This window comes from Esox lucius, chromosome 12 (assembly GCF_011004845.1).
Source record: "Esox lucius isolate fEsoLuc1 chromosome 12, fEsoLuc1.pri, whole genome shotgun sequence".
Classification (NCBI taxonomy): domain Eukaryota; kingdom Metazoa; phylum Chordata; class Actinopteri; order Esociformes; family Esocidae; genus Esox; species Esox lucius.
In genome coordinates this window covers 29,504,382-29,517,469 of record NC_047580.1, presented here as the reverse complement: position 1 = coordinate 29,517,469, position 13,088 = coordinate 29,504,382, and the positions used below count along the sequence as shown (strand labels likewise).

Genomic DNA, 13,088 nt, shown 5'->3' with positions numbered 1-13,088 from the left:
TTTATGTGGATTGATATATTAGCAACAATATATTACATAGGCCCTTCTGTATTTTTTGTGAACTTTATACCAACAATGTCTGACAGACTAACCTATTTAGTCCCCTGACCAAAATGACGGGAAATTATGGGTATTTCATTAGAGGTGTAGACTACGATTCCACTGCAATCTTACTTTTTTAATCCTTTTTATTTTTAAGTGAAAGAATAATACATATCTGTTTGCGTACAATGTTTGAAAATGAAATTGAAAGGTTGTAATAAATATATTCTCAAAACATTGTGTTGCTTATTTTAATACAATGTTAATTTAACTAATAGGTCATCCAATAGGCAGGGACATTGCTCATAAATGCCACTGCTTAATTACACCACTGTAAAGGTGATACTTCTGAGAATGTTTATTGTAAAATAACGCATTACAAAAACAAAAAAAAAGCTTTACAATTGCAGACAATACAAATATCTCCAGGTAGTATTTAATAATTTTCAGTACACAGAAATATCCATTAACAATACATAGCTATGGTAGTAATATGACAATTACTGTCATTTATTTAGGTAGATTTGTGGTTTAGGACAATGCCTCTGGTACAATGTGCTGCTGCCACATGGTTTCACAACAGGCCATATGGTTTTCTGAAACCATCCTCTCCACTGTCTTTACCTAATGTTTACCGACAGTGTACGAATGCCAGAAAATATCACTATATTCAAAAAAAGCGTTCAGTGCATTTTATTTATTGTAATAATATCCACTTTGGTATTACAGAATGTTGTAAAGAAATACCGGTTATGGTTGGGGTTTATCTCCAGCATTCGGACATGACAGGACGCTTTCCAACAAAAACATTCAATCATTTACATCTTTGGTGTGGGGTTACTGTAGTAGAGACGGCGATAAACGAGTCTCATACTTGGCTGATCGTTGCTACTTCCTAAATCTGGCGGAGGATAACAGGAGTGTTTTGTGTGTCATTTCTTCCACGGCCGCCATGATCATTTGTGCAAGTCTCTTAAGTGTTGTTTTTCAAAAACTTCTACAAAATACTGGGATTGCCACTTAACTTTATAGTGAAATGCTACAATACCGCTGTCCTGAATCCCTGTCATGGCTTACAAGGTACATATGCAATGTACAATGGGGAGAACAAGTATTTGATACACTGACGATTGTGCAGGTTTTCCTCCTTACAAAGCATGTAGAGGTCTGTCATTTTTATCATAGGTACACTTTGACTGTGAGGCGGAATCTAAAACAGAAATCCAGAAAATCACATTGTATGATTTTTAAGTAATTAATCAGAAAAGCAGAACTTAATATTTTTTTACTTAAAAATTAAGACCCTTAGGTATTTCAGAGGTCATTGTACCCAATACTGAATGGACCGTAGGACAATACGAACAAAATCTGTTTCGAACCAAAGACATCTATTGTGATTCATTGTATTGGTTTGGGTACCTGCGGGTACCGTACTCGCAGTGGTGGTGCATAGCATAGGAAGTATGTCACAATCTTCAACTCTCCCAAGCCCCTGGGGAGGAGCTGCAATAACAAAATGTCCTAACCAATCATTAGACACCATTAAAATTGATAGAAAATCTGGGTATAATGTTATACAGAAAAAAACGTGGACGTGTTTTGATTGGGCCAGGTCAGGTTTTGGGTATATAGAGTCCACTCCAAACCTGTAAAGACCTTTAAACTGTACAATCATTGTAGAGGCAAAGACGTTCCTCACTGGTCCTTGCATGTTACTGCATATCAGTTCATCTTGAGCTGTAAAGTGTCTGACCGTCCGTCTCACACCCATATAGTGGTATTGTTTTCTGGAGGTTTTTCCTGTCATGAACAAAAACAAGCAAGTTCACAGATTATGGTTTCTGCAATATGATATTAATACCATAAAATTGAGCTTTGCGATAACCGTTATGAAAAATTCAAATGCAATTATTATTTAGATTTTCTTTTCTGTATATTGACAGGTATGTATTTACTGAGACTAAATTGCACATTTTCAGCTACAACCTGGTTGTTACAGTTAACTGCCTTGCTCAGTGACAGAACGACTGATTTGTTTAAAGCCTTCCCGGCAAGGGGATTTGAGCTAGTAATCTTATTGTAACTAGACAGATGCTCTAACCACTGGGCTACCCTGCCGCCTGTAGTGTTTAAATAGTTCCTGCCAGACATATTACAATAACAGTATTAGTATAAATGGATGCCAGACATGGCTAGTGATTACATGTGATTTATAACAGTATTGGTATAAATGGATGCCAGTCATGGCTAGTGATTACATGTGATTTATAACAGTATTGGTATAAATGGATGCCAGTCATGGCTAGTGATTACATGTGATTTATAACAGTATTGGTATAAATGGATGCCAGTCATGGCTAATGATTACATGTGATTTGTACCGACCTTCTGTTGTTGAATGTACATCACAGCATCATGGACCGTCACAAAGATGTGTTGTGGGTTCATGTAGTTCATCAATCCACTTGAGGTTAGGATCTTTAGAACACTCTCTGTAGGTAAAATGAAATGTTCTGTTTAAAGTTCTAAAAAATGTATCAGTGTTCTAGGCCTGGGTTCCGCAATGAGCGTCCAGAGGTGATTGTATTATGCACCCAAAGTTTTCTTCTATAAAGGGCCAAAAGAGCAGTTTAGAATACTGATGAGAAATAAGTTAACAGAGATCGTTAGTTCTCATAGAGCATTAGTTCACAGAGATCCTTTAGATTGCAGAGATCATTAGCTCACAGAGATTGAATGTGTGTTGATGGATATGGGGGATTTTTTTTGTGCTGATCATGTTAATTGGTAAATTGTTTGCTCTCTGGGATCCTTTGAGAATGAGACACTGGTCTCAGTTGGCTTCCCCTGAATAAATAAAACTTCATAATAACATATCTGTTCCTAATTATTTACACAAAAACAGGGGCATGTGTGATGTTACCAATATTTTAGTGAATTTCCTCCCATCCCATGGTGTTTAATTCACCATTATGGTGTTGCCTCGTCTCCACAACCCCACAGCAGATGTGTGATTGTCAAATACAGAGATTCCCACCAAGCCGTTCTAAATCTTATCGCACTGCTTGCACAAAGGATGACGTTTCCTCTGGCTTGAGAGGGGAACGCATTCCCCAGCTGTAACCACGACTGAGCTTCCCAGCCCTTCCATAAGGAGTCGCTAGAGCGCAATGTGACAAGGACACCCTGTCCAACAATCCACCCCCCGGGGTTAATTTGGGTCCCTCTTTGCTGGACCCTTGAGCATGGTATGCCACAACTACCAATTATTTATAAGTATATACTGCCCCAGTAAATCCCCTCAAAGAAAAAAAACGTCCCACAGCTGATTGTAAACAGTGAGGCTGGTTGTAGAGCTGGCAGTATTCTAGATCTACAATCAAAATATGTAACATAACCTCAGGTCAGACTCCATACATTTACATTACTTATGCTATTTCTATTGAAATTACTGCAAAACATTACTTAGTTGAACTTACCATTGCAATTGGCCAAATATATGCAAACCCCAACTTTCTGGCATTCAATACACATCTGGAAGAAAAGGCATTGCTCATTACACAGATTTTTTTCTTTACAAGTAAGCATAACAGTCTAAGACAACGCATCTAGTAGAAGGTAGTTATACATCAAGTCTAGGAGACGGTACGGACCAGTCTAATAGAAGGTGCTATACAACAAATATAGAAGACGGTACTGTACAACCAAATACCGATATGATTTAATTTGCTCACTTGAATGAACAATCTGGCTCCAGCAACATCTACAAAAATCACACTGCTGCAATCCATTAGTACTGCTTGGACCTCACTCTCTGCCGTTTCTGAAGAGACCACAATACATGCATTAGTTCAGTGTATTTCTGGTGGAGTTCTGTTCTCCCCCTTTATATTTATAACAACTCACCGGATTTAAAGAAGTCATTTTCAGATGAAAACGACGTGTTTGCCACACCTCTCTCCTAAAATCAAAATTCATAACCAGTAAGTTACAGAAGATAACTGAGGACTGTTGTTTAATATATGGTATATATATATATATATATATATATATATATATATATATATATATATATATATACACAGGGACTGTGGGCATATCTATATATATATACAGTGGCAGGGGCGTTGGACTGGGGGGAAAAGGGGTACTAAGTATATAGGGCCCTAATGTGTAGAGGGGCCCTCAAAATTTTTTGCATCTTGAATAAAGTGGGGAGGGGCCCTCAGAGGGCCCAGAATTTTGTGCTACATCCATGTACAGTGGGGAGAACAAGTATTTGATACACTGTCGATTTTGCAGGTTTTCCTACTTACAAAGCATGTAGAGGTCTGTAATTTTCATCATAGGTACATTTAAAAAATCCAGAAAATCACATTGTGTGATTTTTAAATAATTGATTTGCATTTTATTGCATGACATAAGTATTCCAGCTCTCACAGGCCTGTTAGTTTTTCTTTTAGAAGCCCTCCTGTTCTCCACTCATTACCTGTATTAACTGCACCTGTTTGAACTCGTTACCTGTATAAAAGACACCTGTCCACACACTCAATCAAACAGACTCCAACCTCTCCACAATGGCCAAGACCAGAGAGCTGTGTAAGGACATCAGGGATAAAATTGTAGACCTGCACAAGGCTGGGATGGGCTACAGGACAATAGGCAAGCAGCTTGGTGAGAAGGCAACAACTGTTGGAACAATTACTAGAAAATGAAAGAAGTTCAAGATGACGGTCAATCTCCCTCGGTCTGGGGCTCCATGCAAGATCTCACCTCGTGGGGCATCAATGATCATGAGGAAGGTGAGGGATCAGCCCAGAACTACACAGCAGGACCTGGTCAATGACCTGAAGAGAGCTGAGACCACAGTCTCAAAGAAAACCATTAGTAACACACTACGCCGTCATGGATTAAAATCCTGCAGCACACGCAAGGTCCCCCTGCTCAAGCCAGCGCATGTCCAGGCCCGTCTGAAGTTTGCCAATGACCATCTGGATGATCCAGAGGAGGAATGGGAGAAGGTCATGTGTTCTGATGAGACTTTTTGGTCTAAACTCCATTCGCAGTGTTTTTGGAGGAAGAAGAAGATGAGTACAACCCCAAGAACAACATCCCAACCGTGAAGCATGGAGGTGGAAACATCATTCTTTGGGGATGATTTTCTGCAAAGGGGACAGGATGACTGCACCGTATTGAGGGGAGAATGGATGGGGCCATGTATCACGAGATCTTGGCCAACAACCTCCTTCCCTCAGTAAGAGCATTGAAGATGGGTCGTGGCTGGGTCTTCCAGCATGACAACGACCTGAAACACACAGCCAGGGCAACTAAGAAGTGGCTCCGTAAGAAGCATCTCAAGGTCCTGGAGTGGCCTAGCCAGTCTCCAGACCTGAACCCAATAGAAAATCTTTGGAGGGAGCTGAAAGTCCGTATTGCCCAGCGACAGCCTCGAAACCTGAAGGATCTGGAGATGGTCTGTATGGAGGAGTGGGCCAAAATCCCTGCTGCAGTGTGTGCAAACCTGGTCAAGAACTACAGGAAACGTATGATCTCTGTAATTGCAAACAAAGGTTTCTGGACCAAATATTAAGTTCTGCTTTTCTGATTAATTACTTAAAAATCATACAATGTGATTTTATGGATTTTTGTTATTAATTCCGTCATTCACAGTTGAAGAGTACCTCTGATAAAAATGACAGACTTCTACATGCTTTGTAAGTGGGAAAACCTGCAAAATCGGCATATATATATATATATATATGTGTATAGTAGTGTATATATATACATTTGTGCATTTTATGGTTTATCAGATGAAGACAATCATAGAGACGAAAGACTGAACTGAAGTAGCAGTGGGACCAATAAACCCAAAGGTGCTGCCTTACCACAGTGTCGACCGCTTCTCTCTCCCTCTTCGCCTGGGCCTTCCTGGCCTTCTCTCTGCTGCGGATCCTCTCCGGGGACAGGCCCAGCAGACGACTCATGTCTTCCCTGAAGAAGCTGCGGTTGCCATAGTAGATGGGCCCGTTGTAGGTCAGGATCTTCACCCCCGGCACCTCGGAGCACTACGGGTGGGTAGAGCAAGAGACACAGGTAGGTCAATAGGGCAGCCAGACTTCCCTTGACCCCTTTTTTCAGGGAGGGGGGGGGGTTTGGCACACGCGCGCTGGAAGAGAGTGTTTTCCCTAACCAAAAACCAACAGTGGACCTTACAAAAACTCAAATTAGGGTTTTCTCACAATTGCCTTCTTCTGACTCATTTTTTCTTTACATCTGCATTCACTGAAACAATTCACTGGAAGTAACAGTATTGCGATGTCTGGTGTCCTGTCACCTTGTTGTGGTTCTCCAGAGGTTTGTAGATCTCGGTGTTGCTCGCCCTGCCCAGCACCGAACACCCTGCCCTGGGTAAAACAACCACAGCACAGCCGGTATAACACCACATCATGTCATGCCCTTTATAAAGCCCCTTATCACATCAGCAGTTGCTTATAGAGACAATCTGCATGAAGCGCAAACACTAAAACACGGAAGTCTACCGCCATACTTATGTTTGCACACAGTTTATGGGAAGTTTACTTGGATTTATTGTGTGTGTGTGTGTGTGTGTGCCTGCGTGTGTGTGTGTTTATAGGCATCTATTTATGGCAGTGGTTATATCAGTTCTGTCTATCCCTTTGGTGAGTGCATCAAGGTTATATCATCCTACAGGACCAGCCATGCAATGAGGACTACTAATTCCTCCCCATGAGGGATGTAAATACACTGGTCTCTACACTGGGGGCCTTCATTCAGACTCACGGCGGTCTCCATGGTGTTACATCACACTGTTGGAATGTACAGAGCACAGCGATGTTGCTGGTAAATCTAGTAATATAATCAATTATTGATGAGTGCAAGAACATGTGACTAACGTACCTTTGCGTGCGACAGATGACTGTCATCATGGAGAAGACTACTCCGATGGCCAGACCCATGTCGACATTTAGGACCACAACAGACAACCAGGTCACCAGCCAGACTACCTGAACAACATGCAGAACAACCCTTCCAGTCACTAATACACAGCCCTTCGAGTCACTAATACACAGCCCTTACAGTCACTAATACACAGACCTTAAATTCACTAATACACAGCCCATACAGTCACTAATACACAGCCCTAACAGTCACTAATACACAGACCTTAAATTCACTAATACACAGTCCATACAGTCACTATTACATAGCCCATACCATCACTAACACACAGCCCTTACAATCACCAATACACAGCCCTTACAGTCAGTAAAACACAGTCCATACAGTCACTATTACACAGTCCATACCATCACTAATACACAGCCCTTACAGTCACTAATACACAGTCCATATATTCACTAATACACAGTCCATACATTCACTAATACACAGTCCATACATTCACTAATACACAGCCCTTACTGTCACTAATACACAGTCCATACAGTCAATAATACACAGTCCATACATTCATACAGTGATTTACGTTACATCTACTCATTGGACTGTGTGGTGATAGAAACATTGTTATCTCAGAGGAACTCACAAAGTCTATCCGGCTGACCCTCCAGAGGTCTGGCAGGTCCTGGAACTGTAGAAACATCTGCCTGAGGCTGGTGACATTGATGCAGGCTAGCACAGCCTAAGGGGAGGCACAGAGGAGGAGATAGACAGGGGTGGGTAGAACCACATCCAACCTACACACAGCATCCGGGTTTGTACTGCAATACGCCCTAATGAAGATGCCTGGCCTGTTGAGATGTTGGCGAAGGTAAGCACTGAGGTGGTGTGGTATATGGCAACATACCAAGGATGACCTGAATATAGCCCTTAGTCGTGGTATATTACCATGAACCCTGACATGTTATTGCTATTACAGACACACACACACACACTCACACACACACACACACTGCACCCCCATTCCTTCATGAAATACCCATCACTCACCTTGGGCAGGAAGTAGAACAGAGGTCCAATCAGTAGCAGGACGACCAGAACCACAAGGCTGGTGAACAAACCAGATAGCTGTACGGACAGAGACAAACAGAGTAAACCACAAGCCCTGTGTACACATATTCTTTGCACCTGTGAAGTTTATGAAGTTAATTTGGATCCCAAGTAGCTTGCGTTAAAAAAGACAGAGTCTCATCAGAGAATCAGAGTCAGCGAAACACACAGACATGACAACAGCAACACCACGTTTAAAAACAACAGTCTCATCAGAGAATTAGAGTCCACAACAAACAGACCAGAGACATGACACAACACATTTAAAAACGACAGAGTCTCAGCAGAGAATCAGAGTCCGCGAAACACACAGACATGACAGGAACAACATTACGTTTAAAAAACGACAGTCTCATCAGAGTCACAGCTGGATGTTGTGCATTCAGCCCTCTGCATCTGCAAAGAACAAGGATCGGGGAAATTGTGTGAGTGGCCTTGGGAGGTCCCATGGTCTGACCTATTGCCTACAGTCCATGTACTGCTGCAGTATGAATTCAGCTTATTTCTCTTTCATCTAAAACTCTCCTCTATATCTCACCGCTTTCCGGTTGAATAAAGCATGACGTGGCTGAAAACAAATCTATGAATCTTCGTCAAAGACATTGGTTAGGCATTTGGAAAGTGGAAGAGCAGGGAATGGATTTACCTGGGTAAACCCACCAGCACTCTCCAGGATGTTCGTGGTGGCGAGCGTGGCAGAGCTGGGGAAGCAGGTAAATAGAGAAGACACCGTGTTGGAGACACCGTGGGCGAGGAGCTCCTGCAGGGAAGCAGGAATGAAAACGTGCATAACTCAGCATAGCCTGGGCTGTGTCTCCTTCCATCAGCCCACGTCAGAGGACCAGGCAGGTGCCTGACGGACTCAACACTGAGGTCGCAGCGTGGAATCGTACTGTGGCGACTTTACCTGGTTGGGATGGATGGAGTATCCGTGTTTGTCTGCGTAGATCATCGCCAGAGAGACGGACACGGCGTAGCCCACGAACGTAATGGCAACGGTGTCTCCGGCCACCTCAGGCAACACGTGCAAGGATGGCGTGCGCGGACCAGGGAAGCTAAAATGACGTACACATGTGAACAGTCAGGTCCGCGGTGAAGTCGTTAAAAGCAAAGCGACCTCTGTGCCATCCAGTGATAATTGATCAAGTACAATAAAGTCAGTAAGATCCAGATATGATATCAGTCTAGAGGTGGCGGAGTCATATTTACCCAGCTGGGATGTGACCAACTATCTGAATGTCATAGGTGGAGTCCAGAGAGGAAGCATAGGTAACTCCTGTGGCTATAATAACCTGAGAAAGACAAATTGATCAGTACATACCTCTATAAACACTACTTTGGGCGTTGTAGCAGCTAATAACTGCTTGTGACTGACCATGAGGATCTCAACAGAAATCTGTGTGTGTGTTTTTTTTTTGTGACTGACCCACAGGATCACAAAAGGGATTGGTGTTTGTGAGCTTCCTTGTTTTCACTGCGACTGACCCACGGGATCACAAAAGGGATTGGTGTTTGTGCGCTTCCTTGTTTTCACTGCGACTGACCGTGAGGATTTCGACAGGGATCGGTGTGCGTAGGCGATGTCGGAACCTCATGTTGACCTCCTTGACCGGCACCAGGATGGCCAGGCACACCAGGGAGATCAGAAACTCCGCCATGTTGGTGTGAGGGAGATTTTCAATGACCGATGCCAGGGTCTGGGGGGGGGACACAGTGGAAAAGGCATTACAGTGAAGCGTAGAGCTGTGTCTTAAAACAGCCAAGTATCTATGATGGTCAAGTGGCTTTTTAACAGTTGGAATATAAGCTATTGGGTTGTGGAGAGCTCTCTCAGTCCAGTTTCATTTTAATCTTGTCCTCCCCGTCACAGAACCTGGCCTGTTATGACAGCTAACCATTTTATGCCAACCTTGTACTACCACAAAATGCCGTGTTTGTAAACTTTACACTGTATGCAGTGTAATGTTTTCCCCAACTGCTTTCCCCTACTGAATTTCATTACATTGCTGACCTTGAAAAGGGAGAAAGGGCCTGTGTGGCGGGGGAGCCGCAGTCCCAGCATGCTTTGCAGCTGGGAAATGGTGACGTGGAAGGCGGCAGCGCTGGTGAATGCCTTCACAATGGGCTCAGACAGGTATGTAGAGAGAAATCCCAGCTGTAGCCCAAACATGCAGAGCTGGGGAACAGACAACATTGAGACACGGCTATAAAGTCTCAGCATCATAGACATATGATCTAGATAGAGCACAGGCCCCTGGCTAGTTTGAGAGAACAAGCCCAATATATTTTCTGAATTATTATGAGATGGTAGATATTACAATGGACCTACATTCAAATAGAATACGATCAGGATTGGGTAAATTGTGTGAGTAGCACTAGCAATTGTCCAAACTATGGACAGATATTAATATGTTGCCAGCAAGACATTTTCAGTCAGGACCATGCTGAAGGAAAAATGTGGCTGTGAGGGAAAAATGAGTTTGATAATACTGATGTATTTAGGGTCATGACATCTTTTCCATCAATTCCTAGTGCCCTTTCTCTTTGGCTTCCTGTTTAAAGTGTCATAGAGTAGTGTGGATAGCAGCTTTTCAGATCATGTATTCCAATGTTCTGCCGCTTTCCTCTGTTGTGTTGTGATGGAGATGGGGGGGCAGGCATTAGTGAAGGGTAGGGGAAAGGCTTATTTTCTTTTCATTTCGGTTTTGTCTGTGCTGTTTTTATTAATCTTGTCTTGGGATTATTTTCTTGTCCTTTCTCTACAGTGGCTGTTCTATAGTGGCCACATTACTATTGTCTGGTGGTTTGCTTCCAAAGGAGCACACATCACATAATGTCAAGCTATGCATATATTCCTCACCATCATGATGCCCGAGAGCAGGGCAACAGCAGAGGCTACACCAATCCTCTGGGCCTCAAACTCGGCAGCCTCCGGACTGGACGTGTTGAGCTGTAAAGGTGTGGGCACCAGCTGCTCCACCACCGAGCCTGTCATCAGGCTGACCACGGCAAAGGTACCTGGGACACGCGGACACGGTAATGGGTCAATTCTATTTATAATTCCGGTCGACTCAAAAAGGTAAAACAAACTCCCAACCTAAGGTCCAACGTTTTCCTTGTCGAACAGCATTGTGGAATTTGAGGCTAATTTCTAATTGACTGGAATTTAATTGTAATTGGCTACTCAGACAGACAAAGGGGGTCCAGTCATTCACCACACAGCAACACAAAGCTTTAACGCCGCTGCTCAACAACAGTGTCAGCACAGGTGCAACATACGTAGTTTCGGTTAAAGCAACACACGTGATGAACGCATTTGCCTTCAACTCAGGAGGCTCTAAGAATGTTATCCACGCATAGAGGAGACCCTGGTTCAAAACCCAGTTTGTCACACATTCCTGGATTAACGACCGTTGGGTATTACCAGTTGAGACATGGCGTCCTGTGCCAAACAGCATGTAGAGGACCACAGGAAAGAAAGAGGTGTAGAGGCCATAGATGGGCGCCACTGATGTCAGTAATGCGAAGGCCATGCCTGTGCTCAGGAAGAGAAAACAATATTGGTTCCCATCACATGCATGGCTATAGTTGTAATTTCTACATTTTTTCAGTTAAAAACCTTTTATATTGCAGGAAATAATGCTGCTAAAAAATGCAATGGAATAACAGCTGTTATTTCTGTATTGCAACTTTCAGTACTGGTGTTTTCTTGACTATATTGTCCGAAAAGGTTTGAGGTACATTATATCCATTGAGAGTACATTTTTGCGTGCTTTTGTTCTGTCAAGGTCAGCAAAGAATCACTTTTTTATAAATGTTGTACATATTTTATATTACTGGTGGTTAAAATACAGGCTACATTCAATCTCAATATAAAGCTTGAATGGTCCGTGGTGTATATTTAGTTAACGTTACCAAAATAACTTTGCTGTCTTACATAACATAACCTAAATGACCATAACATCATTGAATAATAAAATTGAGAGAAAAAAACGTAATCACAGATAAAGGGTAAAGGTTAGTAGTAGCAAAATTATTTCTGAAGACAACAAGTCAATATCAGTAGGTAAAATCATATTAAATTAATTCACTTCTTAATACACTCACCTTGTGGAATGTGAAGAATTCCAACTGTTAGTCCTGCTACTGTATCTCCTAATATCCATTTTTTCAGCTTGTACTTCGGCAGCCAGTTGAGAATGGGCACACGTTGCTTCAACAGGTGGACGCATGCTGCGCCCGAACACCTGCACCGTTCCGCGAGCTTCTGGCGAAACCCTTCACCACGCCGACGGGGCTTGTCCTCAGTACCGAACGACTGCCTGAACCGGTCCTCGGTGTAAATATTCCGGTACACAGCCACTGAAGTGCTCATCACTTCTACCCAGGTGAGTTTTTATTGTCCGGTTAAAACTTTAAAATAAAGTTCAAGTAGTATCTCTTCAGACGAGGCTAAAATATGCTGCCTCTACCGCCTATCATATATATAGTACGATTCTGTCTCTGTAGTGTCATCACGAACCGTAGTATTTCCCTGTCTGGTCAGCCAATGACTCGATGCTCGATGACATTTTTTTGCTATTGCATTAATCTTTTTTTTTCTTCGCGTCTTGGCTCTGGCAGAGAATCCAATAGGTATGCTTGTGTCCCTGTACAACGTTTCTTAACTAATGGATGTGTGGTCCAGAACAATCCGCAGGGTCCTACTGCTGCAATTATTTTAATTTAGAGATAAATAAAAATATTACTAATAAACAGACATGCTAATCAACTCCTACACCCGCCCCCCACCACTCCCCCAATCATACGCACACACACACACACACACACACACACACACACACACACACACACACACACACACACACACACACACACACAGAGTAGTTGACTATTCATAAAAAAATATATATATTCCTCTCCTGATATCTCATACAAAGTACAGCTCTGTTTAAGCCCCCGCTGAGATCAAAGGCGGTATTGTTGCTGGAGTAGAGGTATAGTGTAACTTCTAA

General features: G+C 42.6%; 1 protein-coding gene across 1 annotated transcript; it reads right to left on the bottom strand.

The window, feature by feature from the left end:
* Nucleotides 1-1,272: 1,272 nt before the first annotated feature.
* On the bottom strand, nucleotides 1,273-12,774 carry slc26a10 (solute carrier family 26 member 10). Its single transcript, XM_010875114.3, has 18 exons — nucleotides 12,181-12,774; nucleotides 11,498-11,608; nucleotides 10,934-11,091; nucleotides 10,085-10,249; nucleotides 9,618-9,770; nucleotides 9,283-9,365; nucleotides 8,981-9,128; nucleotides 8,720-8,833; nucleotides 8,014-8,091; nucleotides 7,610-7,705; nucleotides 6,961-7,067; nucleotides 6,377-6,446; nucleotides 5,928-6,107; nucleotides 3,949-4,003; nucleotides 3,777-3,865; nucleotides 3,522-3,576; nucleotides 2,428-2,534; nucleotides 1,273-1,842 (listed from the first exon to the last, which is right to left on the bottom strand). The coding sequence occupies exons 1-18, from the start codon at nucleotides 12,446-12,448 to the stop codon at nucleotides 1,804-1,806; spliced, it is 2,076 nt and encodes a 691-aa protein (XP_010873416.1). The 5' UTR covers nucleotides 12,449-12,774; the 3' UTR covers nucleotides 1,273-1,803.
* Between the last annotated feature and the right edge of the window lie 314 nt (nucleotides 12,775-13,088).